Source organism: Clupea harengus, unplaced genomic scaffold (assembly GCF_900700415.2).
Source record: "Clupea harengus unplaced genomic scaffold, Ch_v2.0.2, whole genome shotgun sequence".
Taxonomy (NCBI): Eukaryota; Metazoa; Chordata; class Actinopteri; order Clupeiformes; family Clupeidae; genus Clupea; species Clupea harengus.
Window position 1 is genome coordinate 29,163 of NW_024879988.1, and position 20,118 is coordinate 49,280.

The 20,118-nt window shown below is 40.5% G+C and overlaps 1 protein-coding gene across 2 annotated transcripts; it reads left to right on the forward strand.

Annotated features, from left to right (window-relative positions):
• Nucleotides 1–830: 830 nt before the first annotated feature.
• Nucleotides 831–14,613, forward strand: zmp:0000000912 (interferon-induced very large GTPase 1). 2 transcript variants are annotated; one of them, XM_042705968.1, is made up of 4 exons: nt 831–1,145; nt 2,823–2,990; nt 5,292–5,459; nt 9,085–14,613. In XM_042705968.1, exons 2-4 carry the CDS (start codon nt 2,871–2,873, stop codon nt 13,918–13,920), a joined length of 5,124 nt encoding a protein of 1,707 aa, XP_042561902.1. In that variant the 5' UTR covers nt 831–1,145; nt 2,823–2,870; the 3' UTR covers nt 13,921–14,613. The 2 variants fall into 2 exon arrangements, with proteins under 2 accessions (XP_042561902.1, XP_042561903.1); XM_042705969.1 differs by lacking the exon at nt 5,292–5,459 and having other exon boundaries at nt 831–2,990.
• Nucleotides 14,614–20,118: the final 5,505 nt, after the last annotated feature.

Sequence of the window (20,118 nt, forward strand, 5' to 3'; positions counted from 1 at the left end):
ACCCTTACATCACGTCTAGACAAAAAAAAAAAAAAAACACCCGTAGGCCTACAGTGTAACTAGGATCTCCATGAACTAGATCAGTTAAATTTCCTAATCACAAACGACTGTTTGAAAAGAAAAGACATTTTTTTTTCCAGTTGTATGATCTTCCGACTAAAACAGAAAAATGGAAAACAGTTCTTTATCCCAAATTTTACTTTGCCCATGCTAAAAAAAAAATTCAGGTTTTTTTTTTCTTTTCAAACAGTCGTTTGTGATTAGGAAATTTAACTGATCTAGTTCATGGAGATCCTAGTTACACTGTAGGCCTACGGGTGTTTTTTTTTTTTTTTTGTCTAGACGTGATGTAAGGGTAGCAACCAGCAGTATTAGTTTATTTACCACCTTTCTGATTCACACTTGACACAAATTGATTAAATATGTTAAGGTTTTCCAGAGTCCAGTATTGTATTTTACTATAGGCCTAGGCTACAGTCTATAGAACTACCCCACGACAAATATCAGGTAGCACTTCCTTGTCATCTAGGCGGAACTCGGGATGGGATAGCCTATGATATCCCATGCCAATGTTGAATAAATGGAATCCAACAACAATTTTCTTTTTTTTTTCAATTGTTCTATCTTCTGAATAAGACTAAAACCAGTTCGTTACCCCAAATTTTTAAATATTTTTTTTTTCTGTATGCAAATGTAGGCTTAATTAAAGCTTAAATCATCAATTTGTGTAAATTTGACATGATAGGCTATTCAATGCTATGTTACACCTAGTTATCTGATATTCTTATCCCATGAACTTCGTTGGCCATTCCACCAACCTGAATTTTTTTTTCAGCATGGGCAAAGTAAAATTTGGGATAAAGAACTGTTTTCCATTTTTCTGTTTTAGTCGGAAGATAATACAACTGGAAAAAAAAATGTGCATGGGAAACCAGTTATTCAACATTGATGATGAACGGTTGCGTGATATTCTAGTTGACGTGTGGGTGTGTCTGTAGCCTATGAGAAATCGGCTCGGCTTACTGACATCAGAAGTGAAACAGACTTGAGACTTGAGATCACGTGATTTCCAGTAACCAGGTGTGGTTGGACTATAAAAAGGACATATTTGTTTGTCTGCTATCTGTCATCATTTGACATCAAAGGTAAGGGTATTTATCTCTGGATCTGGATGTGACATGAAGAAATGGTCAGGCTGTGTAACTTTAGTTTTTATCTACTTGCAGGCACCTTTTTCTTAATTGTAGAGCGTAAGATAGGTGCATCAATGGCAAAATCTGCTATGGTTTTATCATGATGACCATTTTGTTAGTAGGCTGTCTACTTTCAGCAACATTAAGGTCATTCCTTTACTCAAATAGTAGGCTACGATGATTGACTTTCTAGGGAGCTTGCTTGAATTACTATTACTATATTACAGGTGTTTGATTTAGGCTACTGGTGATTTAACATGGGGCCAGGTGAGAGTACTAGTCTTATTCAGCTGCGTAGGGGCTTCATGTGAAATATTAACACCATCACTACATGGCTGGATTTTCCGATAGTCGCCATTTGTGAATTTGCAGTTAGTGAAAGTTTTACGTGTTCGTTGAAGCAAATTCAATCAGGCTATGTAGTCAGACGTTGGTGGAATGGCCAACGAAGTTCATGGGATAAGAATATCAGATAACTAGGTGTAACATAGCATTGAATAGCCTATCATGTCAAATTTACACAAATTGATGATTTAAGCTTTAATTAAGCCTACATTTGCATACAGAAAAAAAAAATATTTAAAAATTTGGGGTAACGAACTGGTTTTAGTCTTATTCAGAAGATAGAACAATTGAAAAAAAAAAGAAAATTGTTGTTGGATTCCATTTATTCAACATTGGCATGGGATATCATAGGCTATCCCATCCCGAGTTCCGCCTAGATGACAAGGAAGTGCTACCTGATATTTGTCGTGGGGTAGTTCTATAGACTGTAGCCTAGGCCTATAGTAAAATACAATACTGGACTCTGGAAAACCTTAACATATTTAATCAATTTGTGTCAAGTGTGAATCAGAAAGGTGGTAAATAAACTAATACTGCTGGTTGCTACCCTTACATCACGTCTAGACAAAAAAAAAAAAAAAACACCCGTAGGCCTACAGTGTAACTAGGATCTCCATGAACTAGATCAGTTAAATTTCCTAATCACAAACGACTGTTTGAAAAGAAAAAAAAAACCTGAATTTTTTTTTTAGCATGGGCAAAGTAAAATTTGGGATAAAGAACTGTTTTCCATTTTTCTGTTTTAGTCGGAAGATCATACAACTGGAAAAAAAAATGTGCATGGGAAACCAGTTATTCAACATTGATGGTGAACGGTTGCGTGATATTCTAGTTGACGTGTGGGTGTGTCTGTAGCCTATGAGAAATCGGCTCGGCTTACTGACATCAGAAGTAAGCTAGGTTTACTGACATCAGATGACATCAGTCATCCTCCTCCTACAGGTCCACCTTCCGCTTGAAGCCATCACAAATTAGATTTGTATCTTCCTTTCCAAATCTCCGCGCTGAACAAAACTTGTGTAGGCTATATTAACGATGTGCTAACCCCATATCGAGGCCAAAGGTTGTCTATAGGAACTTTCTGTCTCTCCACCTGTAGGAATTAACCTGTCTTTCCATTTTCTAAATCCTCTTCGAATTACCCTCTCAAAATAATCTAGTGGTGACTTGATGTAGCCTGGGGTACCGTAGATTAGTAGTCGGATAGCATGCACTCCGCTGCGCATCACACATAACAAGAATTGATTTATTATTAATATAGAATCCAATCACCTTTAACTTCAGGGCCTTGAAGTGTCGAATGTCATTGAGGATGAAGACAATTCACTAGCTATGGCTACAAAGCTGACCAGTCCTGACAGTAAAGATGGGAGGAATGAGGAGAGTGAGGCATCATCTCCATACCCACAACCTGAAGATCCAATGCAGATATCATCACTGCCCAAGGACATGGTAAGTTACAATGTTGATGCATGTACAAAATGTGTATGACCTGCTGAAGAACTGCTTGTTTCCCTCAAACATTCATACTAAGGATGACAGAGTTATTACACTGTAGCAAATGTTACACACGTAGCCTAACACAGGTGTTCCCTAAATTTTTTTTTTATGAATGCATCACATGGCAAGCTCATTAAACCATTCAATATTCTGGGATTGATATTAGACCTAACAAAAATGTATTACACTATTGAGGCAAGAGAATGCCTCCGGTCAGCAGGCAGCGAGGTCCTAAGTCTGTTCCGTGACCGGTCAATGCTTCCGACATGGCCTCCGTGACAGGTCAATGTCAGAGTGCCACTAGGGGAAGTTCCAGAGTCTGTTCCGTGACCGATTAATTCCGCCTTCAACTAATAACTAACTCTGAACATTTTAGCAGGAGCAGCTTTTGAAGCTATTCATTGACCAGACACAGGCTTTGGCACTTTTCCATGTTTTTCTTTATTTCTTGAGTTCACCTAGATACATACATACATTCAAACATTCTGAGGTGGAATGATGTCTTCCATTACTTCCAAAACATCATGAATTGTCATATGACAGGAGGTTGTCTAATTTACTAGAACTGGTGCTGATGGTTTACTTACAGTGCAAACAAATATCCCATAGTTCCATTGATAATCTTGCCTCCATTGCGGTGGTATTGTGCACTTGGAGATATGCCAAACGTGTTGTAATGCACAGCTGAAAGTATGTTTTGTTAGTCATCAACCGAGTTCAGTAGTACTTGTCACTGTTAAAGGACATTTAAAAACTAAATTTAATAGTATTGCTAATTGTTTTATAGCCTCCCATAGAATCATAGAACCTGACTGTTGTTTAGGCCCATCAAAAACCTGTGCACAAAATGAGTCTTAATAGTATGCTGCAGGAAACATTACTAATAAAGTGATGGATTTGTTTGGTGGTATATTGGTTGTTGGCAGCTACTTAACCCACTCAGCCATAAAATTAGGTGATTTCCTCATTCAGGTGATTTCTCAACAAGACATAGGAATAACACAAGGGAGTCCTCTTCTATGGCCATAATAAAATAATCTTCATTTGAAACAAGTGTTTCCCACACTGGCACTGGCAGAGGCAATTACACAGATGTCACAGTGATGTTAAGCTACTGTTCTTAACTTTCCTGACTTCAAAGTATGCCTTCAATATCTTTATGCTTGTGTTCAATTAGCTAGTTCTGTTCACTGAAAGCAATGTTACAAGGAAAATAAATCTTATGCAATATGTAGTGGAACTAAGCGTTTAAAATCAGTACTGAATTCCAAATGCAAAATATTGGAAAGTGTAGTCTCCCCCCTCCCCCTCCTCCTCAAACTTGAAACTCACGTGGGTTGCCAGGTTGAGGACACTGAATCTACACAAAAAAGCGCAAGACGAGCTCAACATTAAACTTTGACAATGCCAAGTGATGACAAGTCGCTACACTACACTATAAGTAGATCAGCTAAAATGTTTGCTGTGTTTCTATTGTTTGCAAATGATAAACCAGCTCATATTTTTTATATTCTGTCAGTGTTAGCTAGGAGCATGGCTGGCTATGTACTGTATGTTAGCCAAAGCTAAGCCTGTTATTCTGAAAACAAGCCCACTGCTCTGCAAAAAGGATTTGAGTTACTTCTTTCCAGGCCCCAGTAATGATAACATATTGCTCAATTTAACAGATAACGTATAAATAATTGCACATCTATTTCATACTAGTAGCCTACTGTTATTCCTTTTAGCAGCCCAATGCAGAATTTAGTTAGGAAGTGCCCTCACCAGTGTCAAGTGAGCCAGTGATGGCTGGTTTAGTGCTGCTGATATAAGAGGCAGATGTCGAAGAGGATGAGTTAGAGAGAGGAGCAGAGTGCAGGTCCTAGTGGTACAAGAGGCAGAGGATTTAGAGAAAGAGCAACAGAGAGAAGAGAAAGTGCAGGTCCTCCACACCTGTCAAGTTTACATGACTGAAATCTGTGAGTTAAGTAATTGAAATCCATGAAAATCCATGAGCCATCCTCACTGCCAACACATACACAGAAAATACATCACATGCAAACATATTGTTACATTTGCAAGGCATTTCCTAAACGGGTCTAGTTTGCATTGAGATAAGATGTTGTTCAGTGATGCTGAACATTGAAACTTCATTGACTAGTAGCCTAAAGGCTACACAGACATAATGAGCCACACAGTGCGAACATGGCAGTTTCTCACTCACACAATAATTGATTTACTACTAATCTAGAATTCAATCTCCTACATCTTCAGGGCCTTGAAGTGTCGAATGTCACTGAGGATGAAGACGATTTGCTAACTATGGCTACAAAGCTGACCAACCCTGACAGTAAAGATGGGAGGAATGAGGAAAGTGAGGCATCAACTCCATACCCACCACCTGAAGATCCAATGCAGATAGCACCACAGCCCAAATACATGGTAAGTAACAATGTTCTTACACTGTAGCAAATATTACACATGTAACACAGGTGTTCCCCAAAATATTGTTAGATTATGCATCACATGGCAAGCTCATTAAACCACTCAAGATTCTGAGAATCCATATTAGACCTAACAAAAATTAATGACACTATTGAGGCAAGAGAATACCTCCGGTCAATGCCAGAATGCTACTATGGGGAGCTGCGTATGCGGTCAATGCAGCGAGGTCCAGAGTCTGTTCCTTGACCGGTCAATGCTTCCGACATGGCCTCCGTGACAGGTCAATGTCAGAGTGCCACTAGGGGGAGCTCCAGAGTATTCCGTGACCGATTAAAGCCCTCTTCAACTAATAACTAACACTGAACATTTTAGCAGGAGCAGCTTTTGAAGCTATTCATTGACCAGACACGGGCTTTGGCACTTTTTCCTTATTTTTCTTTATTTCTTCTGAGTTCACCTACATACATACATTCAAACAATTGTAGTGTTTGGATGCAGTTGCAGCGCAGGTGTCTAAGAACATTCTGAGGTGGAACGATGTCTTCCATTACCCCTCTGTAAAGTTCTATCTCAGCAGCCTAAACATATTTAAAAATTCAGATGGCAAAACATCATGAATTGTCATATGACAGGAGGTTGTGTAATTTCCTAGAACTGGTACCGATAGTGTACTTACAGTGCAAACAAACATCTGGAGGAGGAGGAGAAGACAGTGCAGGTCCCAGTGGTACAAGAGGATCTAGAGGAGAAGCAACAGAGCGAAGAGAAAGTGCAGGGCCTCCACACCTGTCAAGTTAACATGACTGAAATCCTTGAGGTTAATGATTGAAATCCATGAAAATCCGTGAGCCATCCTCACTGCCAACACATACACTGAAAATACATCACATGCAAACATATTGTTACATTTGCGATGCATTTCCTAAACGGGTCTAGTTTGCATTGAGATAAGAAGTTGTTCAGTGATGTTGAACATTGAAACTTCATTGACTAGTAGCCTAAAGGCTACACAGACATAATGAGCCACACAGTGCGAACATGACAGCAGTTTAATGCACTTGTAATTATTATTCCATGCTATTAGGATTGTGAGATTTAGTCAGGCTTGTGAGGTTCAGTGTCACGTACATGAGACATGAGAAATGTTGAAAATCTCACAGATAAAACCTAACCTGACAGGTATGGTCCTGCTTCAAGATGCAGGGTACAGAGAAGAAGAGGCAAGTCAAGTCAAAGCTAAATTTGACCACATCCAATGATTGTCTCAAAATTGAAATTCTAAAACCGGTATATGCTTTCTATTTGATAAGATACATGAAAAACTAGTAGCTAGGGATGGGCATGAGTAAGGTTTGTCGAAATGGTACTGGAGGAATGGGCAGTGAGCGGAATCACACAGGCCAAAACACATTCCGCTCTGGAAAAGACATTTTGAAAGGGGAATATACTGGCTGTAGCATTGCTGTCAGAGAAGCCAGTATTTCAGTTTAGCAAGTTTCCTTAATCTCTGATGACATCATGTTTATTTTATGATTTAGTACAGAAAATGTATTACATATTGGTCCTTTAGGAATCTGCAAATTCACGATAGTATTTAAACTGACATTTTACACAAGTAGCTAAAACTAGTAACAGGGGAACAAAGAAGCAAACAACCTTGAGATGTTTCAGATGTCCAGTTGGGAGAGCATGCACCTTCATAAATAAACAAAAAAAGAATAGTATATGAAATGATCATACAATTCCCTGTACAATCCTTAATGTTGTGTTAATGTTAATCTAAAAGGTTCAATTTTGAGCTGATTTGGACAGTTGAGTTATTCTTGCCATAACAGGTTGTCAAGAAAAATGTTTCACAACCACAATACTGTAAACAATACACTAAGTTTACACATTATATCATGCGGCTTACTTCGGAAGCACTTGACAGACTATTTGATGCGGTAGTAGATTATATCATTTTGGAACTAGCTATGGACATCTGATGGTCACCATAGGTTGTACTACAGGCTTGGAAAGGGAGGTGCTATATCATGTATATTAGCATATCATGTATATCACAATGTCATAAAACTTTAGCTATCTAGCTGACATCTTCAAATAACATTACCCATTGGTTTTCGGTTTTACTAACTAACATAACCACTAGGGGGAGCTCCAGACATGTACGACACATGAACTCCTTTAAGTGAATATGAACTTGTGTTAATATGAACCTGACAGGCACCCAGAGGGTTTCTACCATCATAGATTTTTAACTACTCTAGCTATCTCTAGCTTAGGGAACCATCTTAACAGTTGGCAGCTGTTAGCATGTGTTGAAACTCATGTAAACATGTGTGAATATGAACTCGAGAATATGAATTCATTAATATGAAGCTGCACAGGCACCCTGAGGGTTTCTGCCTTTTCCTATTATAATTTTATAAGTTAAATCGAGGAGACTGTAATATCAGCAAGATAACTAGCGATCATTTCATTTCATGGAACTCTTCCATTTAAGGTTAAGTTTCCTTAGCCAGCAACTAGATACCAGAGCAACCAGGAAAAACAGGTTGCGGGTGATGCTTTACAGAGACATTAAACAATCCTGAGAGAAATACTCGGACATCAACAATCAACATCAACAAACAGTCCCCCGCCCCCTTGCCCTTCTCAAAAACGTTAATTGAATGGTTTTAATTCCCACTGCAAGCATCCATTCCCACACCACACCATAATGCTAAATAAATGCTCAAGAAATGGTTTACACTGTGAGTGGGAATGGGGTATTTGTGTGTGAACGTACATGGGAGGGGGTGTAGGTGTAGTATTTTTGCTTGAAATGCCCATCCCTACTTCATACAACTTTTAAATGGCTAGTAGCGCTTGCACCAGAACTACATGGCACGGTGTAACATTCAATAAACTGCGGTTAATACACAGGTGTGGTCAATACACAGGTTTGTTTTATAAAATTGCATAAAATACTCTAATGCGGTTTATATACTGTATGGTGTGGTTAATAGGTAAATACGGTACCTTAAAAACACTTAAAAAGGACAAAATATTAATTTGTCTGTTACTTGGGCAGAGTTGCAATTTGTTCAACACCATCTTAAAGGAATAGTTTGGCCAAAAATGTATCTCATTGTTGTAACCCAGTTTATTCTTAAAGTTTATTATTCTTAAACATTCCTTAAATAAAAGTCAAAGTCAAAGTAGCTTTATTGTCAATTACTTCGCATGTCAAGACATACTAAGGAATCGATAGGACGTTTCCCACTCTCCCACGGTGAAACATATAAAGTGCACAGGCACAACAGATAAGACAAGACATTTCCTACATATAGATATACATATAGATATAAACATACAGATACACATACAGCAGCATAAGTTTTCTTTAAAGTGAGGTCAAAAAGTGCTTCTCAAATGTCTCAAAGGTACACATGCAGTATAATCAAAGTCTTTTCAGCCAAAAAACACTTTGTCCACTGTCCACTTAAATAATGCTGTTTTGGACAGCATTGAGGTTAATTCCCCCTACTATAAAGGCTATAAACTATTGGGCAAAGCATTCCTTTACATATATATTCCCATGGATAGATGAATTGTAACGGGGTTGTTACTGATGTTACAGAAAGAAGAACACCGTTGGGAAACAGCTGAGGATCCGTCCAAGAAAAAAGAAGAACCCAGAAGAACAAACAATCAACAGGAATTGAAAGAACTGTTTACCAGATTGAACCTCCCAGGCAGAGATAATGACAAACTGTCAACTTCAGATATTCTTAAAATAGACGTACGCTCATGTCAGCCACAGGGTCCAAAGGTAGAGGGAGAATTAGCACAGACTTTTCTTAATCTGCTTTTTATGACAAACTACAGGGCTAGGTACATTCCCATCAACGAAGAAAATGGATTGGCTCCAGAAAATGTTAAATGTAGACAAAATGAAAATAGGGATGTCTTTGCTACTCTCTTTAACAAAAAAGATATGGTCAATGAAGGGGTAAAAAAGCAAGCTCAGATTCATCCAATGGATGTTCAGATGGCAGTGTTTCACTCTGCTGACCCATTCCTCAGGCAGTCCCTACTGACAAAACTCTCAATGTGTCAGTATGCTCTGCCTCTGCTAGTGCCAAACCCTTTTACCTCAGAGATTGAATTCCCTCTGTGGGCGTTCCGTCAAGTCTGGAAAAGCTGGAAGTCAACTGATGCTTCAGGCATAGTGACCGTCCATAATGAGCCAATGTATGGAGCTGAAACGCCAATGGTTTCTGTTTTCAGGCTTGGACCTGTGTCAACATCCAAGTCTCAGCTCATAAACTCTCTCATCAATGAACGACACAGCACATTCTTCCACAGGCACTGCCCAGGCAGTAGCAGAACCCGCCTGCTGATGGACGGTGTAGTGGAGATTGCCTGGTACTGTCCGTCTGGTAAGGACACTGATCACTTTCCTGAATGCGTTGCCATCTGTAATCTCCATGGTGATGGAGAGGCCTGTAGGATGCAACAAACTGTTTTATCAGAAATGGCCTCAGTTAATGTGGCTTTCTTACCCAGCCTTAGTAAGACCGGCACAAGCATGGCAATTGTGGAAGAGCTCTTCAGCTCCCCTACGCCTCTGATTTGTCTTCTCACTGAGGATGACTCCCTCCTAGAGGAAGTTGGCGAAGGAAAATTCAAAATGGGATTAAGAGACAGGAATCAGTCAGATATAGTTCGAGAATTGAAAAAGGCAATCAATGAGGGTTTGTCTCTGAGAAGGCATGACAATCTTGAAAATCCTAGGCTTGAAAATCTGACAAAGCAGTCTGGAATCAAAGTGGATGAGGATGATGGAGATTGCAGAATGGGTAAAGAAGTTGCACTGCAGATAACGGATTTGCTGGAGGGAAACTCAGAAGTCAAGGAAACTTTTCTGCCGTGCCAAGGAAAACTGTGGCATGAGTGGTGCCAGAAAAACAAAGACCTTTTTCGCCCACGTGGAAACCTGGAGGAACAAAAGAGTCGGATAAAACAGGAAATGGGATTAATAAGATCCAGGCAACAAAAGGCTGGCTGCAGCGACCTCATGAAGTTGTTTTTGGGCGCTTTGGACTCACTCCCATCCCTCAGTAGAACGTATTTTTTGAAATGGACCAGCATCCTCATAGACAGCTCCACATCTGATGAACTAGTGGCACTCCATCATAAATATAATGAAAAATGGTCCAAAGTTTTGGTTCTCAAGAAGAAACACGACAAATCTCACCAGCTGATGAAACAACATACAGAGCTGGAGAACATATCTGACCAATTGAATGCAGCAACCTTTGGCCTGGAACACATCCTGCGAGAGATGGGGCAGATATATGAAGCTGATGTATCAGTGAGTGGTGGAGGAGATCAGTCAAAGCTCCCGGCAATGGCAGCTGAACTCATGATATCAGGGTACCCACTGGAGCTGATGGATGGGGATGCTGGTCATGTTCCATTGATTTGGATAAGTGCTGTGTTGGATGAAGTCATAAACAAAATTGGAAACAAGAGAATCTTTGTCTTGTCCATTCTGGGCATTCAGAGCACTGGAAAATCCACAATGCTGAATGCGATGTTTGGACTACAGTTTGCTGTAAGTGCTGGGCGGTGTACCAGAGGGGCATTCATGCAGCTAGTTAGTGTGACCGGGGATATCAAGGCAAAGTTTGACTACATTCTTGTCGTTGACACTGAAGGACTCAGAGCCCTAGAGCTTGCTGGGAAGGCAACTATCCACCATGACAATGAATTGGCCACATTTGTCATAGGCCTAGGACACATGACCCTGATCAATATATTTGGGGAGAATCCTGCTGAAATGCAAGACATCATTCAAATTGCTGTGCAGGCTTTCCTACGGATGAAAAAAGTGAAACTGTCTCCCAGTTGTGTATTTGTACATCAGAATGTTGGGGACATCACTGCAGGAGAAAAAAACATGGAGGGAAAGAGACGTCTGCAAGACAAACTAGATGAGATGACCAAGTTAGCAGCCAAAGAGGAGGACTGTGATGCAAAGTGTTTTAGTGACGTTATTGCTTTTGACATACAGAAAGATGTGAAGTATTTTGCTCAACTCTGGGAGGGCAGTCCACCCATGGCCCCTCCAAATCCATGCTACAGTGAAAATGTTCAAGATCTGAAGAAAACTATTCTCAGCAAAGCCTCAAAATCAAAAGGTATGAAGCTCTCTGAATTTAAGACAAGCATCTCTGATCTGTGGAATGCCTTGTTGAATGAGAACTTCGTTTTCAGTTTCAAAAACACATTGGAGATTGCCATGTACAGAAAGTTGGAGACAGAATATGGCAATTGGACCTGGAGCCTCAGAAAAGCAATGCTACACATTGAAAACAAACTGCACAACAGAATTGAGAATGGCATCCTAAACACTACAGAGGAACAATTCCTTTTGGCAGAGATGAAGCCCACATATAAGGAGGTTGAGAAAACAATGGCACAATATTTTGATGAACATACAGACAAGGAAATGCTGGTACAGTGGAGAGGAAGGTTTGAATCCAAAATATGTGATGTTCACAGTGACCTTGTGAAAGAGACACAAAAAAAGTTGAATGACCTCATTCATCAAAAGACGACTTGTAAAAAGGTGGATGAAAGGAAGGCAGAGTACCAAGATACTCTCTTCAAAAAGAGCAAAGATCTTGCTTTGAGTCTTAAACAGCTGGACAAAAGTGAAGAAGCTCTTAAGAAAGAATTTGATGAAATGTGGGAAGGCTGGCTGCTGGAATTGAAATCAGAAGTACCTCGTGTGAAAGACTGCAACATTTGGGAGGATGTTATGAGTATGCTGAGTGAGGGCTTTGAGAATTTTTTTTTGAATGATCAGTGGAGACAGGCTGACTTTAAAAACATTACCTGTAAGGGTGACTATTCTGGGTATGTAATGCCTGTAGAGCCTGAATGTCAAGAGTCAGAACAAGCAAACAAGGGAAAAAAGTACAATGCTTTCGTAACGTTTGTTGGAAATACTTGGCAAAATCTGTCAGGTTTGTTCAAGACACATGAGACACATGGTTTGACAGATGAGCAGCAAGAATCTATAAAAGATCTAACTCGAAACATCCATGGGGAAGCAAAAAGAATAATTGAAAAATACTCAGATCTGACAATGGGCTACAATAAGTCTTACATTCAAGAGATAGCAGCTTCAGTCACAGACAGTGTGCGTGAGTATGAGCAGAGCTTGATGCGGGGAGGTTTTACCTTCAAAAAGATGTTCACAGTAGATCTTTTACTGTTTGTGTGCGATGTTGCAAGCAAAACATTTTCTGAACTTCATACAAAATTCCAAAAAGCGAATGATGTCTTCATCTACCTGGAGGGTCAGAGAGGTCAGTACTACAAGGTCTTTATGGGTTTTTGTCAAGGGGCAAAATCACATGCAGTGCTTGGAGACTTCATATGCAGCAAACTGGAGCTGTCCATCAAGCAGGCTATGTATGACCAAACGGCTATTGATTTAGCAGCTGAAATGCAGTCTAATTTTCCTGCATTCAATGGGAATAGGCTGAACCTGGAAAGACACATTCTCCTCTCTTTAGCAGAGGAGGAGAATTTTGGCAAGTTCATGCAATACATTGACAATCCAAAGGAACACTTCAAGAGTTTCATAACAGAGCAGGTTGAGAAGTATATGGTGACGGCAGAAAGTCCCAAACTTCTTTCAAAAATTCAAGGAAACCTAAAACACAAGACCGAATGTGCAAGAGATGCAGCACAATCAGCAACAGAGGAAGTCAAGAAAAATTGTGGGGATGCCAACATGTGGCTGAAGCTTTTTTCTGAAGAACTAAAAGACGAGCTGAAATTTGCCGAAAAGTCTTATGTTGATGCCTCTGAGATCACTGATTTTAATTTTCTTGAAGAGGTGATTTGTAACACACTAGACATAATAGTGCACCGACTCAATGAAAGTTTCAGCCAACTGTCTCTCCTTAAAACTGAACAGTTTCGGAGAAGACCCGATGAAATTTTGAATCAACATTTCAGTAAGTGTTGCTGGGCCCAATGTCCTTTCTGTAAAGCAATCTGTACCAACACCCTGGAAGATCATCCCAATGATCACAGTGTCCCTTTCCATCGCACAAATGGATTAGATGGATGGCATTTCAGTGGTACAAGAACCCTATGTGTAGATTTCTGCACAACTGGTATAGCAAGTGATGATAGTTTTTGTCCATCTTCTGACATTGATGTGAAATTTCCTCTGAAAGAATATAGAAAGGCTGGGCCAGAATATGCCAACTGGTCCATCACTCCTGACCACTCTGAACTACCTTATTGGAAGTGGTTCATGTGTCGATTTAAAGATGACTTGGAAAAATACTACAACAAAAGATTCCAAGGACCTGGAAAAATTCCTAAGGAGTGGAGGAAGTACACGAAAGAGCAAGCCAAGAAGAGCTTAGATGTATACATGTTATAAAATTATTCAATTACAAAATTATTAAATACCTTTCTCCAACTACCTTCAAACAAACAAAAGAGAGTTTCCATGAGAGTTGGCTTACTTTTGAAATCCAGTGGATCTCCACAGAACTTGGTAAATATGCTATTAATATTAATGGTATAACTGCTAGATAAATAAATGATAAAAAAGATTTTACAAAAAATGGAATGACCTTCAATCCGTGTTACAGTTGGAAGCATTTTCTCTACAACACCAGGTTCAAAAGTGAGGATTTCTTAAAAGAGTATTTCACATGTTTTATCTAGATATGATCCATTTTCCATTTATATCTTTACTATGCTGTTTATAGTAACTTTATTAGATTATACTATATTTGTAAATTTAAGCTGTATTTTCTTTTATCAATTCTTTATTTCTGGCTTTTATTTAGTCTAAACATTTGTATTGCACGTTTAATCATTACTTCTGTATGCAGGGTAGTTGAATGAGACCTTGGTTTTCAGTGAGGTTCCCTTTGTAAATAAAGCAATGTATTTCTAATTGATATGATTCTCAGCTACATATCTCAAATGCTCATTCATTGAGCTGTTGAGGCTGTGATGCAACAATGATCCTGAGATTATTAACCATCTTAAATAATTATCTGCCTAGTCTTTTTTCTCGAGTCATTTCTCTAATGCAACTTAAATAAAATGTGAATATGACTTACTTGATGTGAATATGTGGGATTCTTCTTATTAACTATGGTTGAGTATAAATGTATTTGCAAGAATCGTGTCAGACTAGTTATCCTTTAGTTACATAGCAGTGATCCAGTGTACACAGTCTAATCTGAATAGCTGACAACAATAGCAAGTAGGTTTTGTAGCCTAGTCTCTGTAAACTCTTGAATGTAAGGGCATGTGTAGAGATGAGATTGTTTTCAATTTGTCAGCAATTCCCTCTCATTTGTTTTCACAAAAGAGAGACACACAAAAATCAATTCTTGCTCCAATGAAAAGGCTAGTGTCAGAAGGAAGGCATGAAACCCATGGTTATTTGTGCGATGATGTTATGCCAAATAACCAACAAGTAAGATTAACAACTGAATTTAAAATGTCATCTGCACTGTGGGCCTACATGTGCTTATAGAAGGCCAATGTTCCTACTTATTTCACTCATAATGTTAGGCTAGGCTGCTCCCTGGAGTTTAAACCCCAAGCTGCTTTTGGTTAGTTAAAGAAATATGACATAGCATGCTAGTTTCAGAGGGAAAACTATGTTGCTAACAGCCACCAGACTTGTCTTGTAAACACCAACAACAGCACAAAAAGCTGCTGTCTCATTCTCCAGAGGGGTACTCCATATGAGAGAGACCCAAGATGTATGTAAGCCCTCTGGATATTAAGACATTCACTACATAACTATGACCGTTTGCTCAATAGTGTCCTTATTTTCCTCAAGCGAATTTTCAACAGCTGACATATCAGGATTGGGCTGTCAGTCCAATTGACTCCTTCACTGATGGAGATCTTTTTGCCTGACCTTGACTGGTGAATCAGATAAAGATTTTATGATGATTTATGAAACGCCTAATGTCTGTAAATGTCAGTACAGTAGAATTTTAGTATTTGTTATAATTCTAATCTGTTACATTGTTATAAAAAAAGACATGTAATGACATAACTATCCACCTGCATTATTTGTTGCCATGGCAAAAGGAATAACAAAGGAAGGGAGGAAATCTTTAAAGAGTAGAGAGCAGTAGATATCCTTTTCGGTCTACACACAGAAAGTATAAAAGACATTTTCTTTTCTTGAAATGTTTGTTTTATTTGGCCAGTGTTAAGAATATGTTTACCATTACCTCTATGGGTGTTTAAAAATGTCACACTTCAGCCAGCATAAAATAAACAGCATTCTTGGCTGTTTTGAAGTACATAAAAATGTGTCAGTACACAAAAGTGTCATGTTTAAGTTGTTTTTATGTTACAAACATATGTTATGTGTTGTTATTGTGTATATTTGGATTAAAAAATAAATAATCATAAGTCAGTCATTATATGGTTTGAATTATGACTGATTAAGAAAGCATGTCAGTAAAATGTTTTGCTAATTCATATACACTGTAGTATTCATCTGGTCAATGGATTTTAGTTTTAGTTCTTGCAGACCTTTGCACTTTTACTCACAGGGGGAGGTACTACATTTTCCTTATATCAAAAACCCCAATCATTTTTACTCCAGGACTGGGACCAGCCCTGGGTGGTTTTGGTAACACTGACATCTTAGAAGGTGTACATCTGTCTCTGAGTTACATTTTGTGTCTCAGGAAAACAATCCCAGCATCACAACCTGTTATTTGAGAAACATATACAAGATGTCCAAATGTTGACATGGTGATCAGGTAACAATATACGTATATACAACAATATATGATATACACTGTATAAAAGGGAAGAAAGTACAGATGTGCTTTTCCTTTTTCCAGGTGACCCTCTCCCCCATATACCACTGTAAAGCAGTTAACCCTCACCTCACTGTCTTCCATGAGTCACTGGTGGACTGGTAAGTTAATACTACAGGGACACTGATGCTGCTTCTTTCCATGTGTGCCTTTAAAGTTTGCCTTTCTACCTACAGCACTGAAAGGCCTGTGTTTTGTTGTGAACATAATGTACTTTATCCTGTGACAACATATATGGCCTTCTTTCATCTGGTTTCATTTTCAGTTGTCAAAGCAAATGTTTATTTTGCATTGTGTTCTCAATGCCAATGTGTTGTTTTATGCATGATTATAGCCAGAGCATTTTCTCCTTTACTTTACTGAACCTGCACATATAGTATCTGTTCTTCTAAAAAATAAACAGAAACAATGATGAATTTGGTTTAGGTTAGGCAACCTACCGTCCTCAGGCCACTTTCCTGATTTCTCATATCATGCCATATTTTATCCTTTTAAGAAACCATGCATACGAGGGGAGTGCAATACTCCATACTTTGCTGTGTTTTAATGACCTCTTATTTCATGGACAAGCATTACTGCAGGACCTTACTGAGACTTGGACTACATCTGAAAAACAAAGTGTTTATGAAAACGTCTTCGGGAATTTTTCACTCCAAGCTTTTGGTCCCAAGTGCTAAGAGTTGCACTGGCGTTTGTGTACTACCTGGCTACAAAATGTTTAGGTCTATTTCTCATATGTTTACACTTTAATCTCTTCTTCATCATCTGGTACACGATTCTTCCCTGTGGCTGAGCACGGGAGAGCCGTTTGTCTCGTCGCTGCTACACTGCCTGCCTTTCACCTGGCTGCCGCCTCCATAGTGACGAGCCAGGACGTCCACGGCACGCCGAAACTGCCCCACTTCGATCCCTGGCTCCTACCGTGCTGGAGACCACATGGAGGCGTCTGGAGTGGCCCTTGCAGAGACATTGCTATCATCCCCGTTCGGTGTCTCTGAACCCCACTCGGAGGTGCAAGAGCGCCCCCTGCTGTTGTAGGGCGAGTCCTCTGCACCGACGCTGGCAGGATACCTGACGGGGCTCTCTGTGACCGATTCAAACACAGAGCTGTGTTCTTCGTCCAGTTCACCCGCCTAGTCGCCTTTGCACCAGTGGTGATTGGTGGAAAGGCTATTGTTGGGATTGTCAATCATACCCAGGACCTCACTCATCAGAGAGGGGCCCAGGTCGACGGTGAAGGAGCTCAGGGAGTCCGACCGTGTCAGGCTGCCATTGTCCAGAAGTCTGGGGATAATGTTCCGTAGGAGTCCTGGGACTGTTTGTCATGGCGAGATAGGCGGGGTAGGGTGACAAAGCCAGACTGCAAACCTGTAGTTGGAACAGGGGCCAAAACAAAACACAACAATAATTAACATCCTCAAAAAAACATACAATGCATATACCTTTTTTCAAATATCAGGAATGTACCACACAATGCAATAAGCCCATACACCTTTTGTAAATTAGCTGTGCTTAATCAATTCGATATACCGTAGGCTAGTTTCTGTTTTTAACCAACAGGCTTTCCAACATACAAAAAAGATCTCTCGAGGTGATTTTAAATACTGAAACTGGTTAAAGTAAGGGTTAAGATCTGACAAAGTGCCATCAGGCTCAATCAACTTTCATATGTAGTAGTTCAAACTTTCAGAATTACTTCAGACTCAGGATTGATATTGGTCAACCAGAGTTGCTGATTTATGTGCTCCAGCTTGTATTTTAACTGAAAAGATCAGGCTTTGTTATAAAACTCCCGCTCCTGAAGTCACACACACAAACGTCTCGGTTACTTACGTAACCTCGGTTCCTTAAGCAGGGACCAGATATAACATCATGGGCCCAAATCGAAGCATTTATCCATTCACGCCTGAAAGGCTGCGATTCGTCCGCGCTCTCTCCTGAGCCCGCCCCCTCAGGAGCCTATAAATTCAGGAGCGCGACACGGAAATATCCTTGGAAAGAAAACTGAGCAAGAAGTATCAAACCAAGGCAACACTGTACACGCTAAACTTGTTATATCTGGTGCCTGCTTAAGGAACCGAGGTTACGTAAGTAACCGAGACGTTCCTTATCGCAGTTGAACTGCGATATAACAGTATGGGACCGTATATATTCCCGCGTGATAATACAGTGGCAGCCAATCACACACACCAACTTTATACATTGCTTTTGCCCTCCTAGAGGGTTTTTGTCGGGCAACTGTCAACATCAGGTGGCCGGAGGCTTGCCCTTGCCCTTGCCCTGGGTCGGGCGCGCAGCTGGCTGCTGCTGTGCCGCAGGCTGAGCGGTAGGGCGGAAGGGGTGCTTTTGCCAGCCTCTTCTGGTGGGCATCTTAGCCGGGGGGGCTGGCGAGCGGAACCCGCTACGTTTCTGGCCCGGGGTGGGCGTAGTGTGTCCTGGGGAGGACTGCTCACCCGACCCGCTAGAGCGAGGCATCCAAGCCTGGAATGCCTCCCTGCTCTTCTGTTGCTCCTCGAACTTGGCAGCCATAGTCTCGACTGCCTCGCCAAACACGCCGGGACACTGACCGGGGCGTCGAGGAGTGGTGCCTTTTCCCTGTCTGTCAGTTTGGCCAACGACAGCCACAGGGACCTCTGGGTAGCCACGGCCGTTCCCGTGACCCTTCCCAGGGCCTGGGAGGTGCACCGGGTGAGCCGGAGGGAGAGGTCCGTCGCCCGACGGAGCTCCACCACCGACTGGTGGTCATCCCCCAGCGATATTTTAGTACATCACGATGCCTCGTAGAATCATGACTATAAATGTGAAACGTAATTGTTAATGATATAAATATTCTCATGTCTGTAGAGTTGATGTGAACGCAATCACCAACGATTTCTCACAAATTCAGCCCTTAACACTTCTATCACGGAGCGGGCCAGTGGGGCATCTTGTGGTTTTTTGAGGAATCGCATTTGAGAAAACTCTGGCCAATTTACGACTGCTATTTCGCGTTCTGAAAGTCTTCTGAAGTTCGGAACAAATCCCAGATGAGAAAACTTTCATGAAAGCTACATTTGTTCATAAATTCACCGGAAGTGGAGTTCAGAAGAAATTCCTTCTTAAATTCTTCTCAACTGCATTCGAGAATGAGGCCCATTCATCTTAAGACAACAGGAGCATCGCAGCCTCCCTTCATGCCATTTTCACTGCACTGCAACTGCATGCTATGGACACCAGGGGGCGCCCTCAGGTCAAGATAGTAGTTTTTGTCCAAGAAAAATAAAGAATTATTTCATACCTGCAGCTGTGGTGTTAAAGGGTAATATATATAGGTGATGCATAAGTGCAGTGTTATCACACACACCCACACACGCAAATACATGTGTATGCATAGAGTGCACCGAGTATACACCAGATTCAGATCCACACACATGCACACGCAACACACAGAACACAAGCATACCTGTACACACACACACACACACACACACACACACACACACACACACACACACACACACACAAAGAGAACACAAGGGCATTCCATGAGTATTTAAACTTGTCAAGACTGACAAGACTGTCTGTCCAACACAGCCTCAGCCACAGCCTCACTTCACATCAAACTTGGCTGAACTCTCTTATTTACGTCTCTCTCCTCCCTCCTTTCTTTAACACACACCCTCTCTCTCTCTCTCTCTCTCTCTCTCTCTCTCTGGGTCATCGTCTTGTATGCTTTAGCTAAATCAGTATTACCTCTGCAGAGCAATCTGTCACACACACACATGATG

What these genes read in the sequence shown, in the direction of transcription:
- zmp:0000000912 (XM_042705968.1), top strand. Translation starts at nt 2,871, where the DNA reads ATGGCTACAAAGCTGACCAGTCCTGACAGTAAAGATGGGAGGAATGAG. An exon ending in CATCACTGCCCAAGGACATG is followed by an intron (nt 2,991 to 5,291) that starts GTAAGTTACAAT and finishes CTACATCTTCAG; the next exon opens with GGCCTTGAAGTGTCGAATGT. An exon ending in CACCACAGCCCAAATACATG is followed by an intron (nt 5,460 to 9,084) that starts GTAAGTAACAAT and finishes CTGATGTTACAG; the next exon opens with AAAGAAGAACACCGTTGGGA.